Source organism: Sander vitreus, chromosome 16 (assembly GCF_031162955.1).
Source record: "Sander vitreus isolate 19-12246 chromosome 16, sanVit1, whole genome shotgun sequence".
Lineage (NCBI taxonomy): Eukaryota > Metazoa > Chordata > Actinopteri > Perciformes > Percidae > Sander > Sander vitreus.
In genome coordinates this window covers 3,687,595-3,709,689 of record NC_135870.1, presented here as the reverse complement: position 1 = coordinate 3,709,689, position 22,095 = coordinate 3,687,595, and the positions used below count along the sequence as shown (strand labels likewise).

At 41.4% G+C, this 22,095-nt stretch overlaps 1 protein-coding gene across 1 annotated transcript in view; it reads left to right on the top strand.

The window, feature by feature from the left end:
• camk2b2 (calcium/calmodulin-dependent protein kinase (CaM kinase) II beta 2) overlaps nt 1-22,095 on the top strand; it is a 59,240-nt gene that overhangs the window by 27,709 nt on the left and 9,436 nt on the right. The window contains exons 11-15 of the mRNA XM_078271861.1: nt 4,700-4,783; nt 8,563-8,605; nt 10,107-10,178; nt 11,764-11,801; nt 19,638-19,703. Of these exons, the coding sequence (XP_078127987.1) occupies nt 4,700-4,783; nt 8,563-8,605; nt 10,107-10,178; nt 11,764-11,801; nt 19,638-19,703 (303 nt within the window). The remainder of the gene's footprint in view (nt 1-4,699; nt 4,784-8,562; nt 8,606-10,106; nt 10,179-11,763; nt 11,802-19,637; nt 19,704-22,095) is intronic.

Genomic DNA, 22,095 nt, shown 5'->3' with positions numbered 1-22,095 from the left:
CCTCCCTAGGGAGGCGCCCAGGGGGCATCCTTACCAGACGCCCGAACCACCTCAACTGGCTCCTTTCGACGCGAAGGAGCAGCGGCTCTACTCCGAGCTCCTCACGGATGACTGTGCTTCTCACCCTATCTCTAAGGGAGATGCCAGCCACCCTCCTGAGGAAACCCATTTTGGCCGCTTGTACCCTGGATCTTGTTCTTTTGGTCATGACCCAGCCTTCATGACCATAGGTGAGGGTAGGAACGAAAACTGATTGATAGAGAGCTTTGCCTTCTGGCTCAGCTCTCTTTTCGTCACAACGGTGCAATAAATTGAATGTAATACCGCACCCGCTGCGCCGATTCTCCGACCAATCTCCCGCTCCATTGTCCCCTCACTCGCAGACCCCAAGGTACTTGAACTCCTTCACTTGGGGTAAGGACTCATTCCCTACCTGGAGAAGGCACTCCATCGGTTTCCTGCTGAGAACCATGGCCTCAGATTTAGAGGTGCTGATCCTCATCCCAGCAGCTTCAAACTCGGCTGTGAACCGATCCAGTGAGTGCTGAAGGTCACAAGCCGATGATGCCATCAGGACCACATCATCTGCAAAAAGCAGCGATGAGATCCCCAGCCCACCGAACTGCAACCCCTCCCCACCCTGACTATGCCTCGATATCCTGTCCATAAATACTACAAACAGGATTGGTGACAAAGCACAGCCCTAGCGGGGCCAACCCTCACCTGAAACGAGTCCGACTTACTGCCGAGAACCCAGACACAGCTCTCGCTTTGATTGTACAGAGATTGGATGGCCCTGAGAAGAGACCCCCTCACCCCATTCTCCCGCAGCACCTCCCACAGTATCCCCCGGGGGGCCCAGGCATAGGCCTTCTCCAGGTCCACAAAGCACATGTAGACCGGTTGGGCATACTCCCAGGCTCCCTCCAGGATCCTTGCGAGAGTGAAGATCTGATCCGTTGTTCCACGACCAAGACAGAATCCGCATTGTTCCTCTTCAACCCGAGGTTCGACTATCAGCCGAACTCTCCTTTCCAACACCTTCGAGTAGACTTTACCGGGGAGGCTGAGAAGTGTGATACCCCTGTAATTGGCACACACCCTCTAGTCCCCCTTTTTGAACAGGGGAACCACCACCCCGGTCTGCCACTCCTTAGGCACTGTCCCAGACTTCCACGCAATGTTGAAGAGGCGTGTCAACCAAGACAACCCCTCCACACCCAGAGCCTTAAGCATTTCTGGACGGATCTCATCAATCCTTGGTGCTTTGCCACTGTGGAGTTGTTTAACTACATCAGCGACTTCCACCAGGGAAATTGATGACAATCCCCCATCATCCTCCAGCTCTGCCTCTACCATAGAGGGTGTATTAGCTGGATTTAGGAGTTCCTCAAAGTGCTCCTTCCACCGCCATATTACCTCCTCAGTTGAGGTCAATAACATATCCCGGAAAGACTCCTTCTTCAGTCGGACGGCTTCCCTGACCACCCGTGTCCACCACGGTGTTCGAGGGTTACCACCCCTTGAGGCACCTAAGACCCTAAGACCTCAGCTCCCCGCCGCAGCTTCAGCAATGGAAACTTTGACACAGTGGCATTGTCCACTCAGGTTCAATGCCCCAAGCCTCCACAGGGATGCACGAAAAGCTCCGCCGGAGGTGTGAGTTGAAAGTCTGTTGGACAGGGGCCTCTTCCAGACGTTCCCAATTTACCCACACTACCCGTTTGAGCTTACCAGGTCTGTCCAGAGTCTTCCCCCACCCACTGACCCAACTCACCACCAGATGGTGATCAGTTGACAGCTCCGCCCCTCTCTTCACCCGAGTGTCCAAAACATACAGCCTCAGATCAGATGAAACGATAATAAAATCGATCATTGACCATTGGCCTAGGGTGCTCTGAAACCAGGTACACTTATGAGCATCCCTATGTTTGAACATGGTGTTTGTTATAGACAATCCATGACTAGCACATAAGTCCAACAACAGACAACCACTCTGGTTTAGATCAGGGAGGCCATTCCTCCCAATCACGCCTCTCCATGTATCTCCATCATTGCCCACGTGCACGTTGAAGTCCCCCAGCAGAGCTATGGAGTCCCCCACTGGAGCCCCATACAGGACTCCATTCAAGGTCTCCAAGAAGGCCGAATACTCCGACCTCTTGTTTGGTGCATATGCACAAACTACAGTCCCCCCCCACAACCCGCAGGCGTAGGGAGGTGACCCTCTCGTCCACCGGGGTAAACTCCAACGTAGTGGAACAATGGAGCAGTATCAGACTCATATTCTGACTAGAATCTGAGTATGATGACGTCAGGCTAGTTACACATGGTTTTCATCAACATATTCAAGCAGTCAGATATAAATAAACTCCCATTTTTATTGCATCTGCGCTTAAAAAAGACACTTCCTGAATGTAGGGAATTCTGAACACAGAAGACAACAGACAAAAGGCAAAAAAAGCAGCAAATGGAAACTCAACATGCAACATCGGTAGGCAATAATCGATTATGGTCTGTCACTGCATCGATGCAGAATCATCCAGGTCCGCATTGCGATGCATTGATGCAATGATTAATTAACACCCCTATAACTTATACCGTTTTTAACTCTATTCAAATAATTTTTATTGAAGGAAAGAAAAACATTAATATAACAGCTGAAACTGTAGCGTTTACACATCCAGCACCCTGTTACTGCAGACAGAAATCAGTATAAATTGTAATTTGTAAATCCTCTAAAAAAAACAGCCCGTTTGTGAACATCTGTCTAAAGCTCCCAAAATAATCAGCAGCATCTGTTTCCAAACATGCCATCTCTCATATGTGCACGTGATTCTGGATCAGCTTATCTTGAACGATTTGTTCCCCGGGAGGTCAAAAGAGCAACCTACGTATCTCAGGGATAAGCTCGTCATCGACAAAAATCTCAGGGTCACCGGCTTTACGAGAACAAGCAGGATACTCTGATATGTGCCATTAAAGTAGAGCAGGTTATCTGAAAGAAATTGTTGCTTATATGAGCAAGAAGAAAAGAGAAAAAGGCAAATGTTTTAAAGGGCATTTACTTGTCAGAGTATTTCTACTCTGTGGCGTATTGCTACTTTTATTTAAGTAAAAGATCTTGAGTATTTCCTTTGCCACTGTATATAATAGTATAACATTTGCTTAGGAATTATGACTTTAACCTTTGATACTTTAAGTACATTTTGCTAATAATAGTTACATTCTTTTACTTTAAGTGGCATTTTAACTACAGGCCTTTTATTTGTAATTAGGGCTTTGCAATGAATCAAATTTTGATCACAAAACGATCACAAAAACAATGTAATCGAGAAAAACGATTATTTTGCGCATTACTTTTTGCAAGTAAATTCTTATTTTGTTTTGTGTTCTGAACTATACCTGCACCTTCGCTAAACTCAGCTAACATGTGAATATATTTTTTATATTATTTATTTTGAGGGGAATTCAAAAACTTCAAACAGGAGAAGCATTAAAGGTGCTCTAAGCGATGTCACACGTTTTTTAGGCTACAACATTTTTTGTCACATACAGCAAACATCTCCTCACTATCTGCTAGCTGCCTGTCCCCTGAACACACTGTAAAAACAAAACGCGGTCTCTGTAGACAGCCCAGGCTCCACAAACGGCAACAAAAACAAACTGTGCCAACCTGCACCACCAAACATAACAGTCAGGAGGAGGGAGGGGCGAGCTAGCCTCGTTTTGTTTGAAAATACTTTGAACGTCAACAAGAAGTGACGTCATCAAACATTGCTTAGAGCACCTTTAAGGGAAATATCACAGTCCAAGGTGTTTTCACTGTTTAACTGTATTGTTAAGTTCAATAAATGCAGCATCTTTCTAAAAGTCAATGAGTAATCATGTTAAAGCTTTAGTGCGTAACCTTTGGATATTAATGAACATCATTACATTCAAGTCATTGCCGAATGAGTTGCTACAAAGCTAATTAAGACTATCAGCTCCACACAGCTCTCTCTGTATTTCTCAGTATGACTATGTTCAGAAGATTGTGGCGTCCGGTGACTTTCCCGCGCAGAAACTCGAGTGAAGATAATGACCTCTTCTGAAGAGTCCATCATGTTTTTTTAATCCTCCGTGTCCTCCTTGGCTACTAGCAACTGTGTGGGGGAGGGAAGGGTGGGGGGCATTGCGCTTTAACGGAAGGCTTGTATCATGTGGATGCGCCGACAGTGTGGTTGTCATTACTTAGAATTCCTCATGGCTAGCTTTAAATAATCATGATTTCAATGTTGACCAAAATAATTCTGTTTATGATTTCTTCCATAATCGAGCCGCCCTAATAGGTCATGTAATATTTTTATATTACATTGTTGCTACTTTTACTGAAGTAAATTATCAGAATACTTCTACACCACTCTGCAGAGCAGTATACTGCCTGTGCCGGCTTCAGATGTCCTATCACATACTGTATTAATAAACACACATGATTATATATGAGAGTGATGGTTGTCAGAACACCATAAAGCCAAGTTGAATGTGTTCAGCCCGGAGGATTTTTGCCAGAAATGTCGCCACCTAAAGAGCCGCAGAATCAACAGTGTCTCCGACAGCTCCTGCCCACATAAACATGTCACTGTCAGAGCTGCTCTTCCGACGTTTTATTTTCAGCATCTCTTTCTCTCTCTTTCTCTCTCTCTCTGTCCCTCCACAGCAACGCTCAACAGTGGCCTCTATGATGCACAGACAGGAGACCGTCGAGTGCCTGAAGAAGTTTAACGCCAGGAGGAAACTTAAGGTGTGAACATGCTCGATCGCTCAAAACAGAAACACATTTTTGCCTCCTCCACAGTATCTGCATCTTTACTTGGACCAAATGAACATGAATCCATCCATCATTCCTGCTAGATTCCCTCCCTTCTCGTCCATTTAACCCCCCCAAATATCAATTTTCTATGTCAGAAACATGGCTTTCTTTTCAACCAAATTTCCTAAAAAATAACATGGATGGTTCCATACGCTATTTATGGTCTACCCGGGAGAAAATCTGTGATCATCCATAAACATATGTTTCTCTGACCTTAATTATTAGTCAAGATAATTCCTAATTTCTGTTTATTTTACTCAATAATTAGGCATCATTTCATGTAAATGAGATTTATTCACCATCAATTCCATAAAAAAGTGTAAAACTAGTGGTAATAAGTTATGAAGTTGGCCAAAAAGATGTAACACAGAATTGGGTGATCATTTATGGCTACTTCATGCTTTATAAACAGAAAAACCAAACCGGAGAACAAGTGCATGGTAGACGGGAAGACAATATGAGGGTTAAAGCCCCTTTCAGACATGGAGTATGTAACATTACTGGCTTCTTTTTATCTCTTGAGCCCAGTTCAGACCAAAGATCCTCGACAAGACGAAACCTTTTTAGAACGTCGCAGAGAAAACGTTCTCCACATTCATATTTAGTTGAAACAAATGATATATCCAGTTTCAAAAAAGTCGGAAGTTAGAACCAATGTGTTGTGCAAAGAGTGGCTGCTATGGAGACGATACACTGTCTCGTTTCTTCTCATTGATGTTGAGTTCTGTTGACAGTTGAGTTGAGTTCCGTTGCTCTGATTGGTTGTAGGTCTATCCAATTGAATGCAGAAGCATTTTCTTTCCTGGTACACGGCCCATAATCACAGCCCAATGGAGCAGTTTCAGACTCACATTCTGACTAAAAGCTGAGTATGACGACGTCAGGCTAAACGTCACCCGTTTCAACAGCCAATAGAGAAGTCAGTTGGTCGAGTCAGCTACAAACTATAGAAATAAAATGATCCATAATCCATTTTAATTCTGTTACAAAATGTTAACGGAGGCTCAACGTGCGCCACGTACGGTGGAGCGAGCTAGAGAGTGACTGAAGAGAGGGAGCGCCTAGAACAAAGCCCTGAATCAGAGAAATAAAACGTGTTTTTGCCATCACTAGAAATGTAACTTTCGCATAGGGCTGGGCAATAATTCAATATGATAATTTATCGTCTTTCAATGGAATCCTATCGTGATGAAATCATATATCGAGATATCATGATATACAATTACGTTGTCTAAATTGATAACAAGCACATACTAAATTTTCTCATTGTGATTTGTTTTTTCTCTATAATTTCACTTGATACTGTTTACCACATTATTGATGATTATTTATCTAAAATCTCATCTTGAAAAATATTTTGTGAATGCACCAATTGTCAACCAAACAATATCGTCGCAATATCGATATCGATGTATTTGGTCAAGAATATCGTGATATCTGATTTTCTTCATATCGCCCAGCCCTACTTTCGCAAGCATCTCACTATCACTAACGTTATCCACATTTATATTTAGACACAACAAATTATATATATATATATATATATATATAGCTACAAAAAGCCTGGAAGTCGGAAGTTAGGACAAAGAGTCGTTGCCATAGAGATGGTACACTGACACGTTGCAAGTAGTTTCAACTCATCTCGTCGCAAATCTTTTGGTCAGAACTGGGCTTTAAAGTGACGGCTTGTTCTCGTTCGGACTGATTGATTGTCTTTATTTGACCCTTTCGTTATAAGATACTATACAGCAGAACAAGTGGCAGCAGATCAAGCATCAATCATCACATCCATACATGTATTAAATAGATCAATATATAGATCAAGACAATACAGTAATAAAAACATACTAAGATTGGCATCTGAGCCAATCTTTCAGTGCCTGCTTAAAACCTCCTAAACTTCTGACCATCTTTAGATTTTCTAATGCACAGGCCTTTGTACCATGCACAGGTGAATCTGAGAGACTCCATATTCTACTCTTAACCACCCAATAGTCTCAAAATGAGAAGTGTTAAGATGAGATCTCATGGGGAGGTTCAGAATAAGCCTTATAACATATTTTGAGCAGTCTGAAGCCTACAGCGGCTACTTTTGGGTTCATGTTTTATTCAGACATTTACAAAAGAGCCCCAATGCTTGTGCGATATTTGGCACCTCGTGCGCCCAAAGAGAGAGATAGATCTTGTCATTTTGTGATTGTTCTCTTGTGTAAAACGTAATTTAGCCTCGGCAGTTATGAAAAGCAGTCATGCCAAGTAAAGCTTATTTGAATTGAGGGAGAGAGCGATCAGCAGTGAGTGATAAATGTTATCACAGCGAGGAAGAGCGGTGTTTTCTGTCTCTCAAGCTGCATCACTGATGGATTTTTTAACTTATTTTGGAGCCTTAATGACCGCTGTGGGCGCGAGCGACGCTCCACTGATACATTTACATATCAATTTAATCATTTAACGTTATTAGAGAGAGCCTGTTTCATAAAACGAGACAGTGCACTGCCATTAAAATGACTGGACGTTAAGTTGGGACTCGATTCATTTGTATTAGCTCACTTGTTTACAAAACATTTTTTATTGAGAGTGGAGTCAGTGTGCACAAATCATCGTCTATAAACAAATAATTGGAGAATATACAAAACTGATACAGACAACAGTCTTGTTTTAAGACTTGTAGAAGAAAATAAGGACAGGAAAACAAAACACACATTCACTTTCTGTGAAGCATCCTGCTGCATATTCATTTATTCATCCGTGTTGTTGGAATGAATACAGAACTGAATATACCGGGGGTCACTAACAGTGGTGTAATCTATGTATTGTATGTGTATATGTATATAGTAGTATTGTATATGTATTGTAGTGGGTATACTGTACTGTATATATAGCCAGAATCTGCCTTTGGGGGAGGGGGTGGCCATATCATAGTGGGATGTCAGGGTGTCCTCCCTCGGGGAAGTTTTGAGCATCAACGACTTCATTTGCTGCATTCGGATACACTTTTATGCACCAATTTACAGTAAAAATACCTTTATTTAGCTTATGCAAAGAAGGAAAACACAGATTATAATTCATATTCAATATATCAAATTATAATGGAAAGTAGGTTTATGTTGTTGCGTGTCATTGGGCATTTTTAAGTGGATATATGGAAATCCTGGATCTTTCTTAGTGGGTATACTGCATATACGTATACCTGCGTATCACGTAGACTACACCACTGGTCAATAAGCCGTTTTCACATATGAACTCTGGACAATGTCGGTAAAAATGTTGCACTAAATCTGGATGAAAACCTGTCAAATTGTTTGTGGTTATGCAAAGCTTTTTTTTGCACGCACACCACAGGGGGGAAATAAAAAAAATGCCTATTTCACAGTGTTTCATGGTTTGTTACATTGATTTGAAGTTATTTGTGCGTAAGAGATGAAGATTGAGATAATACAACACACATTTATCTTTGTCTCTGCATGTTTTACCTCATGCTGCTGCAGCCTTTGTGTTCATCTGACGGCAATCAGTTCAGGCTTTTGTTGAAAGTGATACAGAAATGTTTTAGATCAGACCTGTGAGAGTGCCGTCGGGACTTTTAAAAGTGACCGGGGTGCCTATTCATACACATAACCAACGTGTTAAATTGCCATCATATTAACCTAGAGGGGTGAATGTCTTCAAGACTCTCTTTTTCACCCTGGTGTTGTCCTCTTCCTCCTCAGGGTGCCATTCTGACCACCATGCTCGTCTCCAGGAACTTCTCTGGTGAGTGCAGCTCGTTGAAAAGAGTCGAAGGAACGCAGCGGGGAGGAGGAGGACAGGATGACATGCCATCTGTCTTCTGCCATCTCTTCACACATACGCACACGCATACACACACACACACAGCAGGTTTATGGGCGGCAGTGTTAGAGGAAGTAGGAAACGCAGCAGAGATATTTGCTTGGAATTTTATGCCATAATCTCACACGGTATAAGATCTTGGCTTCAGTATAAGAAGGCTGACATGTTTTGTTGAGTTTACTGCCACTGGAGAGGAATACATCTTGGCTTTTAGCATCAGTCTTCAAAACCCACCGTGTGTAATTACAGGATGTAAACTGCTCCTCTGGAACCCGATTGCATGACCTGGGTGTTAATTATAGTAGCTACACAAGCAAGCATGAAAATGTAATCATCAGACTGTGATGGCGAGACACTACAGGCGAAAACATCGTTTTTTTTTATGCACTGGTCAATTGAAAAAATATAGAATATCGCCTCATCCTTCAAAAAACAGCACTACCTAAATATACACTGCTCCATCTGCCTTCTCTTCCTCACTGTTAAGGAAGAATCAGGAGCAGCACAACTGATAATCACATAACGTGAAGAAGGTTCGGGAGACTTTGTTGACTTACACAGGAGCATTTAAAGAAATCTAGATCCAGGAGAATCAGGCAAACGGTACAGTTTAACCAAGATGTGTTATCGTGTAGTGCCGTCCCAACTCTAAAGTTCCTGTCTTCCTATAAGTGTATTTAAAATCATGCTGGAGGCGGTAAGTTTAGCTGATCCTTTAATATAAACAGAGATATTGTGGGCGCTGTAAACACACATGCTTACACCTAAAACCACCTTGAGTCTATCGCTCTCTGGTATGTAGGCCAAAGTGTGTCTGACGCCCCTTACTGGCCTCCAACAGGAGACAGTCCTGAAACAAAACATTTCCTTATCATGCAGCTGCCTAGACTCCCTTAATCTGTAGACACACACACACACACAGGTTTGTGGCACTATCTTCGTGGGGACCCGCCATTGACGTAATGCATTCCCTAGCCCCTTACCCTAACCTTAACCATCACAACTAAATGCCTAACCTTAACCCTTACCCTCACCCTAACCATAACCTAATTCTAACCCTAATCCTAAAACCAAGTCTTAACCCTCAAACAGACCTTTAACCTTGTGGGGTCCAGCATTTTGGCCCCACAAAGCTGTCGGGGCCCCACAAGTAAACTGGACTCTCGGTTTTTGGACCCCACGAATATAGTTAAACAAGCCCACATACACACACACACACACACACACACACACACACACACACACACACACAAAACACACACATTTGGTTATTAGAGTCTTGCCGAATATTCTCGTACCCTGAACCTGTGACCTAGGAATTACCTGATGTTTACACTTCTGTCTCATCTTATCACAACATGGTGTTTCTGGAAATTCCACTCCACTCACCATGTCACTCTGACTCCCTCTCTTTGTGTTTCAGTGGGTCGGCAGACCACAGCGCCGGCGTCCGTCAGCGCTGTGGCTGGAACCACCGCTGGCATCGTGGAGCAAGGTAAACTCATCCCAGCTGGAGCTAAACTCACATTTGAACATCTTCTTTCTGACCTCTCCTCTCTTAAGACTTCCCATCCTTTTACTCTCACTGAACTTGTGGCGGACATGATTAAATGGAAATCCCCCCCCCCCGAGTCATCAGAACATCACAGGCTCCCGCTCTCCCTCAGCTTGTTTTTAATCTCTCCTCCCTAAATCTATATTTTTTTTTCCGCTCTCTAATGCTTCGCAAATGTTTGCCAAGGTAAGCAGCCTTATCTCTCATCTGGGAGCCGAGAGTATTACAGTTCAGATTTCTTTGCTTGTCATGGGTTGAGGCTTCTCTGCTGTGCAATACAGTCAGAAGCCCTCCGGGGAATTAGGAGACAAATTGCATGCAGTTTGGTGTGTGTGTGTGTGTGTGTGTGTGTGTGTGTGTGTGTGTGTGTGTGTGTGTGTGTTTGTGTTCTTGTTTTACTATATTCGTGGGGTCCAAAAACCGGGGAATACAGTATACTTGTGGGGTCTGCACAGCCTTGTGGGGCCCAAAATGCTGGACCCCACAAGGTTAAAGGTCTGTTTGAGGGTTAAGACTTGGTTTTAGGATTAGGGTTAGAATTAGGTTATGGTGAGGGTAAGGGTTAAGGTTAGGGATTTAGTTGTGATGGTTAAGGTTAGGGTAAGGGGCTAGGGAATGCATTATGTCAATGATGGGTCCCCACAAAGATAGTGAAACAAACGTGTGTGTGTGTGTGTGTGTGTGTGTGTGTGTGTGTGTGTGTGTGTGCGCGTGTGCGTGCTGGCTTAGATGTCGGATGTGCTTGGAGAAAGGGATGTGTTTAACTGTGAGGTGCACACAAATAAAAAATTGTGCAGTGTAGCTTTCGAGTTGACGCTTTATTGTGAATGATCAGCATTAATGCACACTTTAGGGCTTCTGCATGTTTATTTCTGCTCTCATGTCCTGCTACACTAAAGTGTTGTTTACGTTTCCTGCCCATCAATGAACTCTGTTGGGATTCCAACTAATCCAGCCGACTCTTGAGATTAACAAACCCATTATCACATACCTGCATCTCCGTTCCGCTTCCCAGCATGCTTTCACTCCTAATCTCCCCCCTCGATCTGTGGCTGTGCGTGCATCTGTGTGTGTGAGTGGATTATATAGAGAATTAGTTTGACTTTTTTTTCTCCTCATGATGCCCTGTGCTTATCTAATGCTTCGGGCAATGGATCAGGGTTAGTAGGTGCCAGTTGGACTGAGATTTTTTTAATGTGTGTGTTTATTCGTTGAGGTTTTAATGTCTTTTTGCAGGAAGGAGGGAGGGTTTTCTTTTCTTTTTTTCTAGTGGGAGGGATGAATTCTGTCCAGTATGTGTGTTTTTTTAAAATATTTCCCTTAAGGGGGGACAAAGGGAGGACATGTGGAGAGACGAGCATTGTCACTCTGTTTTGTGGTCTGCACATTCATTTAAGAGAGGAGAATTTTTATAGCCACTGCATGCATGCATCTGCGTGAGCAGATCCCAGAGAGCTGTGGTCATCTGAAGGTGTTATGATGTGTACTCTTCCATCTGAGGGTGTGTCCTTTTGCCTCTCTGCAGCAGCCAAGAGTCTCCTCAACAAGAAGGCTGATGTCAAGGTAAGCTAGCTCATCTCGTCTCTTACCTCTTCCCTCGTTTTCATTCGCCTCGTTTCCTCCTCACATCCTTGGCTGCCCTTCCACTGTTCGGACACCCTTCGCGCTCAGAACTACTTACTCATTAAACCAGGAATAAATCGATCATAGGCAGATATACGTTCGAGGTGATTTGACTTTGCCAAATGCTCTAGCGTTCACTTTAATATTTTTTGAAGATATCGTTTTTGGCCTTAAAGGCACAGCGTATAAGCATCATGTGCTTGTCATTTCCTGCCTTGCACTTTTCAGTTATTCTGTCCTGTTGAAGCTCAGGGAGGAATCAATACTTTTGGACTTAATTTCATTAATTCGCCTCGTGATTGTCAAGTAACGTGACGTTTTAAGGAAAGGTATGGTAGCAATCACGATGAAATAGACAAATAAATAAACTTGCTGAAGAACCAGAACACTGTAGATTATCTTGTGTACTTCAGCTCAACCAAGTACTACAGTTAACATCCTTAATTGTAGAAATAGATCCATTACAAACATTAGATTCTACCAAGCCATGTAGAATAATTGAAAATTATCAAATTAGCAACTTTTCATAATGTAGCTAATGTTTAAAAAGACGTGTAGTAGTTTTAAAACAATACAATTATAATAACAAATGTTAAAACTTCACAGAATAGTAAAACAATACTGAAGAAAACAAGTTAAAATACTTATGTCCAATTATTAAAAAAATGCAACATAATCTACATTTTGTTTACATAATGTGTACCAACTCTTATTTAACTATTAAATACAATAATTGTAACATATGTGAGACTAAAAGAACAAAACCAGACACACAAAAGTCGCAAAGTTACTTTAGTTATGAAAGTATGTTAAAACTAACCAGACATACGATACAAAATCAAACTTAAGGAAAGCTAGTTTTTAACGTTGGTCTTTACCAAATGGGAATAAATACGATGAGACATTAACACTTTTTTGTCCATGTTCACGTTCAATTTATTCACAGAAAAAAGGCAATCAAGGCAAAATCATAAGACTTAATGCAGGTATGTGAATTGGGCCACCCTGGTAAGCTATTTGCGTCAGTAATCTGGCTTGGACCCAAGTGCAGAAATGCGAGGAGGGAGCAGCAGTTAGAAATAAAAATGATTTAACAATAACACAAAGAGAACTTACAAAACACGCAAGCTGGTAATGTCCGAATAAAAGAAAAACCAAGGAACACAGAAGGAACGGGGAAATCAAAGAACACGAAAATATAGCTTACACTGGAAGGAATTCGCACACAAGAATCACAACGGATGACGATAAACCAACCACAGACACGGAAACAAGGGTGAAACAAGGGACAGGTGACACAAGGGCTGGGGAACAGGTGAAAGACATCAGGGCGGGGGCAGACAATCTCAAAGGCGGGAAAACCAAAAGACAGGAAGTAAAACAAGACATAACATGGGAGAAACAGAGAGACTACAAAATAAAAGAAACGATGCATAAAACAAACAAAAGGAAAAACACAGAAGACAGAAAACTACAACAGAAAACCCACAATCATGACAATTTGAAGCTTGTGTAAAAGGGGCCCAGACACTAGCAAATAATACACATTACAAATACGGTCATATTTATTTTGAAGGTTGTATCCTCTCACTTCCGCTGGTAACGTCTCTCTACCTGGCTGGTTTGATGGGAGCTGCATTACAGACACTTCCGTTTGGCACAGCTGGCACTTTGCATCCCTCCACCGCAGACATTTTTCAGCCAAAGTATTTCCCCGGTGCCAAATCAGAGCCCATTAAAATATTGGTCTCTGCACTGTTTCATCTGAAGAGAGCACTCAGACGCTGAATCTGCAGCGACTGACGTTGTCGGTGTACCTCTGTGCTCTCCTCTTCAGTCCCACACGTGTTTGTCATTTGTTGCACTCTCAGGTTCAAGTGTCTGTTTCCAGTGTTCAATGCACTGTATGTCCGTGTGTGTGTGTGTGTGTGTGTGTGTGTGTGTGTGTGTGTGTGTGTGTGTGTGTGTGTGTGTGTGTGTGTGTGTGTGTGTGGTGTAGTGTATCTGCTGTGTTGTTATGTATTTGTGCTTGCATGAGTCAGTGTGAAGCCTCGGTGTAAACTGTGGATGAGCAGTTCAATGTACGCTGCGTAGGTAATGGGATAGATTTGTCTCAGATTCAGAATGTTATGTACAGAGCTTTTAACAGAGTTCCCAAAGCTCCAAAGAATGACATTTGTTTTTAATCTTGTAGGAGCAAAATAACAAAATATTATGTTATGTACACAAGTTATTATCTTGTAAGAACAACATGTATATCTTGTGCACAAAAGTTAGTATCTTGTGTACAAGGTATATATACTTGTGTGCATACCAGATACCAACTTGTGCACATAAGATAAGTATCTTGAGCAATATTTGAGAAGCAGAAGAAGTGCTATTGCTGTCCCACACATTAAGATAACTTGTTTACTATTAAAAAAAACGTGTGCAAGATGTAGATATATATTTTCACACGAGATTATAACTGTGAGCAAAAGATATGGATCTTATTGACACGAGGTTTTAACCTTTTGTGCACACGATATCTCGATTATGCAAGATGTTATGTGCAAACGATAGAGATCTTGTTTAAATATGTTAATAACTTGTGTGAAAAGATATGGATCTTGTTCACACAAGATAATACTTTATGCACAGACGATATGGGTGTTTTTTTTGCACGAGACAATAACTTGTGCACACAATATAAAACAAAAGATGAAGACGTCTGCCTCTCATCTTCTGCCTCCTCTCTCTCAGTCTCTCCTGACCTGTTTATTTATGACACACTCTTTCATTAACCTGCATCTCCTCTTTCCGCCTTCAGCCTCTCCTCTTCCTCTCTTCCTCTTCTCTCTCCCCCTCCCCTCTCCTCGGGTGGCCCGATGCTAATCTCAGATTATTTCCCACCAGATGATTAAGCTATCATTACATAATCACAGTTTTTTGTTTTTTTTCTCCTTTGCTGTACCCTGATGTCACATCAATGCACACAACCCCGGAGCTATTTTAGTATTCCTGCATTAGCACAGCCACCCGCTCTCCTTTCTCTCGCTCTTTGTGTTACACACTCATCTCCTTTTCCAGTCATTTCCTGTGAATATGCTGTTTTCTTCTCTGTATTCAGGTGTGAAAGCTAAGGGCAATCAAAGAGAGTTCACTCAATTTTTGTAAAATAATTGTGCTAGACAACTTCATCATCTTAAGAGGGGAGGGAGAGTTATATCTGAGGGCTGGTGACTCTAATATTAGCTAATATTAATACCGTACAATGGAATTTCAGGGATTTTCCATCATTTATTTCCTGATACCGAGGAACAAAGCCATGTATGTGCACACTGAGCTACACAGTAAGCACTCATTTGGTAAGTTGCAGGTTAAAAGACGTCATGGTTGCATAATGAATGTTTTTAAACATGTACAGTACATTAAGACTTCACGATATGAGGAAAATATGCGATAGCATTGTTGAATATCGCGATAACGATATTACTTTGCGATAAATAAACAGATATTAAAGTGTACTCAGTTTTGGTGCTTTTAGTATTCTGCTAAAATACAACAAACTGCTTGTTGAATTTAAAACAAACAAAACGTCTTTTATTGAACAAATTGAACATAGAATTGAATATAAAAGGCTACACTATATAAGTATGACAGTTACATTTGAAAGTGCAGTTTTCTACTGATATTTTCTTTCAACTACGTTGACTGCGACAAATCATTTAACTAACGATATGTCGCAGTCTTTCGTGATGTTTATTGCGCCAGTTGATGACGCGATGACGATATATTACATATACAAAAACGTTATATTGTGCAGCCCTAATCTTCATTGTATATAACTTGTTTTTCCAACAGAAATTAAATGACTAGATTTAAATGTGAAGCAGGTCCCAACTACACGTTCAAATATCTTCATTGAAATGCTGTTAAAACAAGATTTATTTGTGACTTAGATGTTTAGAAAAATATTCACTTTTCAACCAAATTTAGCTCCGTTTCAACCGAGGCATTTGTTTACCTGCCACTCGCCAAACCAGTGTTTACTGGGTGCTGTACGTGCTAATCAGAGTTTCCCTGTTTGCATGTCCAGTCCATTTATACCAGGGGTCTCCAACCTTTCTTTATCTAAGGGCTACATTAAAAAAAACTAAAGTGGCCAAGAGCTACTTGCATCACTTAGCCATAATTTATTTACATAACACACATAAACTGAATGAAGCTACTATTTGTACACGTATGAAATTGCAATACCCAAAGCTTATAAAAAATCTTCATTTGACGTCAAGGTTCAGGACTATTTAATCCTACTTTTAGCCCACATAGTTAGCTACATCACTGACAATATTCCCATCAGGGTCCAAAAAAAACATTATCACTTTACACTAAAGTTAGCTACCTCACTTTTAATATCGTGGTCATTTTGGGTCTCAGTTTGTCAACTGTCTACAGAGACAGCGTTTTTTTTTACAGTGTGTTCAGGGGACAGGCAGCTAGCAGATAGTGGGGAGGTGTTTGCCGTATGTGACAAAAAATGTTGTAGCCTAAAAAACGCGTGACATCGCTTAGAGCACCTTTAAATAACAATAGTTTGAAGCCAAATTGACCAAACACCATGTTTTTAGCACTGGTGTTAAGAGTGTAAATCTAAAAGGATGTTTGTTGAATCAGACTCACGGAGCTGGGCTTCTCAGATGAAAGATGTAATTGATGTGCAAGCCGATCAAACAACTTGTCTCTGTTTTCTGCTAAATTAAACATCATCATTTATTTCCACAGCGATCGTTCTCTTAAAACGCACAAAAATGTATTTTAGTCTTTTGTGCTAACAGAAACTCTAATGTGAGATAAAAACCCATATGGTGCAGCACATTGCTGATTGTCATGATTTCCTCAGTCTGGGTAGTTTGTGTTTCTGCTGTCAATCGCTCTTCAGCCTCCGATCTCGTCCAACTGGGCAGATTGTTGCTCCTTGTGAGACACTTTGTGATTTGGGTTTAAATAACTATGTTTGTTACGTAACTTACGTGGGGAGCGTTAGTTAAGAACGTGAGTTATGTAAGAAAAGTATGTTAAAGGACAATTCCGGTGCAAAATGAACCAAGTCATGAACATTCATGACCAGGCGAACGACGAACGCCGTTGAGCTATGTTACTGGTTACTGGTTGCAAGGTGTTCGTCGTTCAACTGGTCATGACTGTTTTCCCAAGATGGCACCTGCTTGTATACGTGAACGGTACTGTCTTTATAAACCATCTTTTAAATAAACTGTCTGTACACTTACAAAGTTCTCAATGCTACGGTTTACATGTAGGGAGCCTCATTATGCTACCGTGGAAGTGTGGTGCTATTTTGAGCCTTGTTAGTGGTAAAGAAATAGCAATTTCTTTTTACTTTAGCCATGCCCCAACTACTAGCTTCATAGCTAGTATATAGTTATAGTATATAGTTAGTTATATAGTTTCAAGCTAGAGACACATTTGACTAGCATGAAAACATATCCCAGAGAACGGTCGACTTGGTACACATATGTTATTAACCCCTAGGTTCATTTTGCGCCGGAATTGTCCTTTAATATAAGGAAACATTGACTTTTGGTTTCAAATGGCCTCCTCCAGTGGGTACGCCCTGTGTTTGTTTGATCCATCCACACCGACCACCTCTCTATGCAGACTTCTCTATAGTACGTCCTCCTTAGAGGCTCCCGATTACGTGGGTCATACTATATGAATAAAATGGTGCATTACTTTTGTTGGTATATTTACGAACGGTAAATGATAACAGCCTGAAAGTGGTGGCGCCAGACCAAAAATGACCAATCAGTCAGAAGGATTCATTGTCTTGTATCCATGGATATCTGACCTGCTGGTGGCGCTAGAGGAGAGGCCACAGGTTTATCAAAGTCAGTAGGATTCATCCTCTGGGGAGCATGAGTATCTGTACAAACTGCCATTGAAATCCATCCAATAGTTGTTGAGATATTTCAGTCTGGACCAAAGTGGTGAACCAACCATCCGACCGATATTGGCATTGCTTTTTAAACATAACCTGTAACCTTTATTTCTTTACCTACACATCACATCACATCATTTTTGATGGTTATTTATCAGGTTGTTCTGCAGCCCTATATCAATTTCAATTTGCAGTCTGTTCTGTAGAAAGGCTGCATGCGTTGATGGATTTTAAATTTGACTTTTGAATGCTTGTTTATCCCTCTGGCTGGATTGCCGGCAGGATAAACATCACAGCAAATAGCTTCAAAGGGGAAATCCGATGCTTTAAAATAGGCTGCCTGATTTTTGCCCTTTGATTTTCAGTGATGCCAATGGGCGACCTTAACGCCAGTGTAATGCCACAGACGGGGTCACTTCAGCAAAGGCAAGCAACTTTAACAGTTTGCTAGCCTGGTCCTACCAGACTCTGGTACACTAGCCTGGTCCTACCAGACTCTGGTCCATTAGCCTGGTCCTACCAGACTCTGGTCCATTAGCCTGGTCCTACCAGACTCTGGTCCATTAGCCTGGTCCTACCAGACTCTGGTCCATTAGCCTGGTCCTACCAGACTCTGGTACATTAGCTTAGTCCTACCAGACTCTGGTCCATTTCATTTGTACAGAGAGTCTGGCCACTCAAGTGTTAACTTCCTTGAAGGCGGGTACTCTCTCACATTTCAGAAGCTGGAATCAGAGAATTGTGAATTGTTTTCCTAAAAAAAAAAAAAAAAAAAAGATTATTCAAACCGATTAATTCGATTATCACAATAGTTGGCGATTAATTTAACAGTTGACAACTAATCGATCAGTCTTTGCAGCTCTTCAACAAAACTCGTGCAAACGGGTGTTTCCATGAGAATCTACATATTTGCAAATGTTCTTACATCATCTCTAAAGACATTTCTTTCTCCTACACTTCTCCATCTTCACTCTATAATGACCAGAATGTAGGCTAGTTTCTGTCTCTGATTGTCTTCAGTCAAACACACTTATCAATTACAGGCGACCCTGCTGAGGAAAATAACGAGCAGAAAAATACACAGTTCATTAGTTAAAGCATGAAGTCGCTTTGCCGTGCCTGCATTTATGTGTTTATGTGCATGCTGTCATAGATGAAGAGGAGCTGTTGGTGTGTATGTGAGTGCTTATAAAACAAGGTGTCTGTATATTTAGCATGTTGTTGGCTGTTTATGTGTCCTGTGCGAATGGCCTGTTTTCATAAGCGCAGTGTGTGTTTTCCTCTGCTTAAATGAGGCATTTCAAAAGTTGTTTAGTCGGGAGGGATACATTAAGAGATGCTAATGTCTGTTGGAAGTGCTCATGTACTTTGACAAAATGGATGTGACCCTTCTTTCCTTATATCTGACAGATGTTGCAGAGGTGCACAGCTGTCATTGGTTTTATTTGCCATCTGCCAAATAGCATCCCGAGCCAGGGGAAAGAAATGAAAATGAAAAAGCTCCAGACTGGAGTATCGGAGCTTTCTGACTGGGATTGATTTGGATTTTTACTGCAGATAGAAATGATGAATGGCAGAAAAACCTTTTTATCTAACTAAAACAGTAGTGAGAAATGTGGGGGAAACCTTTTTGAAACTATAGCGTGTCTGTTCTCTGGAAGTCGAGTGCACTCTCTCCGTTCTTTCACTATTTTTGTCTCTGGAGCACTCTTCTGCTATTTTTGTATGTATTACACTTTTGGTTCACACAGTAACCACCCACTTTACACAACCAGCAGATGGCACCTCTCACCCTTGTTGCTGAGCACTAATATAGCACTTTGTGTTTCCCTGCACAGCCGCAGACGAACAGCACGAGAAACAGCACAGTCACCAGTCCCAAAGGACACGTCTCTGCTGCACTGGTATGCAGCTCTGTGTCCGCCCGTCTGTCCGTCTGTCCGTCTGTCCGTTGGTAAACGCAGAGTGTGTAGGTGTGTGTATGAAAGAGAGACAGAGAGAGGTGTGTGTTGTTTTGGACAGTGGATCATCCTGGTAAAATCAGCAAAAGTTGGCAGCTTTTCAATAAATAGGCCGACACTCTTGGGAAATGCACATATTCCCATTCTTGCCGAGAGTTAAATGAAAAGATCTAAGTGTGGAGTTAGAGCCAGGAGACTATCAGCCAGTGGTGGCATGTAACTAAGTACGTTTACTCAACTACTGACGTACAAATTTAAAGTGCTTGTTCTTTACTTGAGTATGTCCATGTTCTGCTCCTTTATACTTGTACTCTTTTACATCTCAGAGGTAAATATTGTACTTTTTACTCCACCAGTGGTGAGGTCTACGTGATACGCAGGTATACGCAGTATACCCACTAAGAAAGCTCCAGGATTTCCATATACCCACTTAAAAATGCCCAATGACACGCAACAACATACTTTCCATTATATTTTTGATATATTTTGAATTGTCATCTGTGGTTTTTTTTTCTTCGCATAGGCTAAATAAAGGATTTTTGGTTACACTTTACTTGAAGGTATCTACATAAGAGTGACATGACACTGTCATGAACGTGTCATAAACATAAACAAGTCAGAAACATTTATGACATAACGCTTCTTTTAGTAAGTGTCATTCGTTTTTTTGTCATGACAAGTTATGGTTAGAGTTCATGTGTCATGACACATGAACTGTGTCATGTCACTCTTATGTAGATACCTTCAAGTAAAGTGTTACCGAATTTTCCACTGTAAATTGGTGCATAAAAGTGTATCCGAATACAGGAAATGAAATCATTGATGCTTAAAACTTCCCTGGGGGAGGACACCCAGACCCCTCACTATGATATGCCCCTCCCCCAAAGGTTGGTCAAGGCCACACCCCCACCCTCCACCTTGCCGCCCCTCTCTCCTCCTCAATAGCATTTAAAGCTACGGACACAGAAATGGCACATCCTAAGGAAAGCTCATTGTGGGACTGGCTCTAGTGGCTGTAATTCTGCACCAAGGCTGAATTTCAGGAAAGAGACTTCAGATACAGTATTAGGGGACCACTAAGGTCTATATAAAAGACTTCAGATACAGTATTAGGGGACCACTAAGGTCTATATAAAAGAGACTTCAGATACAGTATTAGGGGACCACTAAGGTCTATATAAAAGACTTCAGATACAGTATTAGGGGACCACTAAGGCCTATATAAAAGAGACTTCAGATACAGTATTAGGGGACCACTGAGGCCTATATAAAAGAGACTTCAAATACAGTATTAGGGGACCACTAAGGTCTATATAAAAGAGACTTCAGATACAGTATTAGGGGACCACTAAGGCCTATATAAAAGAGACTTCAGATACAGTATTAGGGGACCACTAAGGCCTATATAAAAGAGACTTCAGATACAGTATTAGGGGACCACTAAGGCCTATATAAAAGAGACTTCAGATACAGTATTAGGGGACCACTAAGGTCTATATAAAAGAGACTTCAGATACAGTATTAGGGGACCACTAAGGTCTATATAAAAGAGACTTCAGATACAGTATTAGGGGACCACTAAGGTCTATATAAAAGAGACTTCAGATACAGTATTAGGGGACCACTAAGGTCTATATAAAGAGACTTCAGATACAGTATTAGGGGACCACTAAGGTCTATATAAAGAGACTTCAGATACAGTATTAGGGGGACCACTAAGGCCTATATAAAAGAGACTTCAGATACAGTATTAGGGGACCACTAAGGCCTATATAAAAGAGACTTCAGATACAGTATTAGGGGACCACTAAGGCCTATATAAAGAGACTTCAGATACAGTATTAGGGGACCACTAAGGTCTATATAAAAGAGACTTCAGATACAGTATTAGGGGACCACTAAGGTCTATATAAAAGAGACTTCAGATACAGTATTAGGGGACCACTAAGGTCTATATAAAAGAGACTTCAGATACAGTATTAGGGGACCACTAAGGCCTATATAAAAGAGACTTCAGATACAGTATTAGGGGGACCACTAAGGCCTATATAAAAGAGACTTCAGATACAGTATTAGGGGACCACTAAGGCCTATATAAAAGAGACTTCAGATACAGTATTAGGGGACCACTAAGGTCTATATAAAAGATACTTCAGATACAGTATTAGGGGACCACTAAGGTCTATATAAAAGAGACTTCCGATACAGTATTAGGGGACCACTAAGGTCTATATAAAAGAGACTTCAGATACAGTATTAGGGGACCACTAAGGTCTATATAAAAGAGACTTCAGATACAGTATTAGGGGACCACTAAGGTCTATATAAAAGAGAC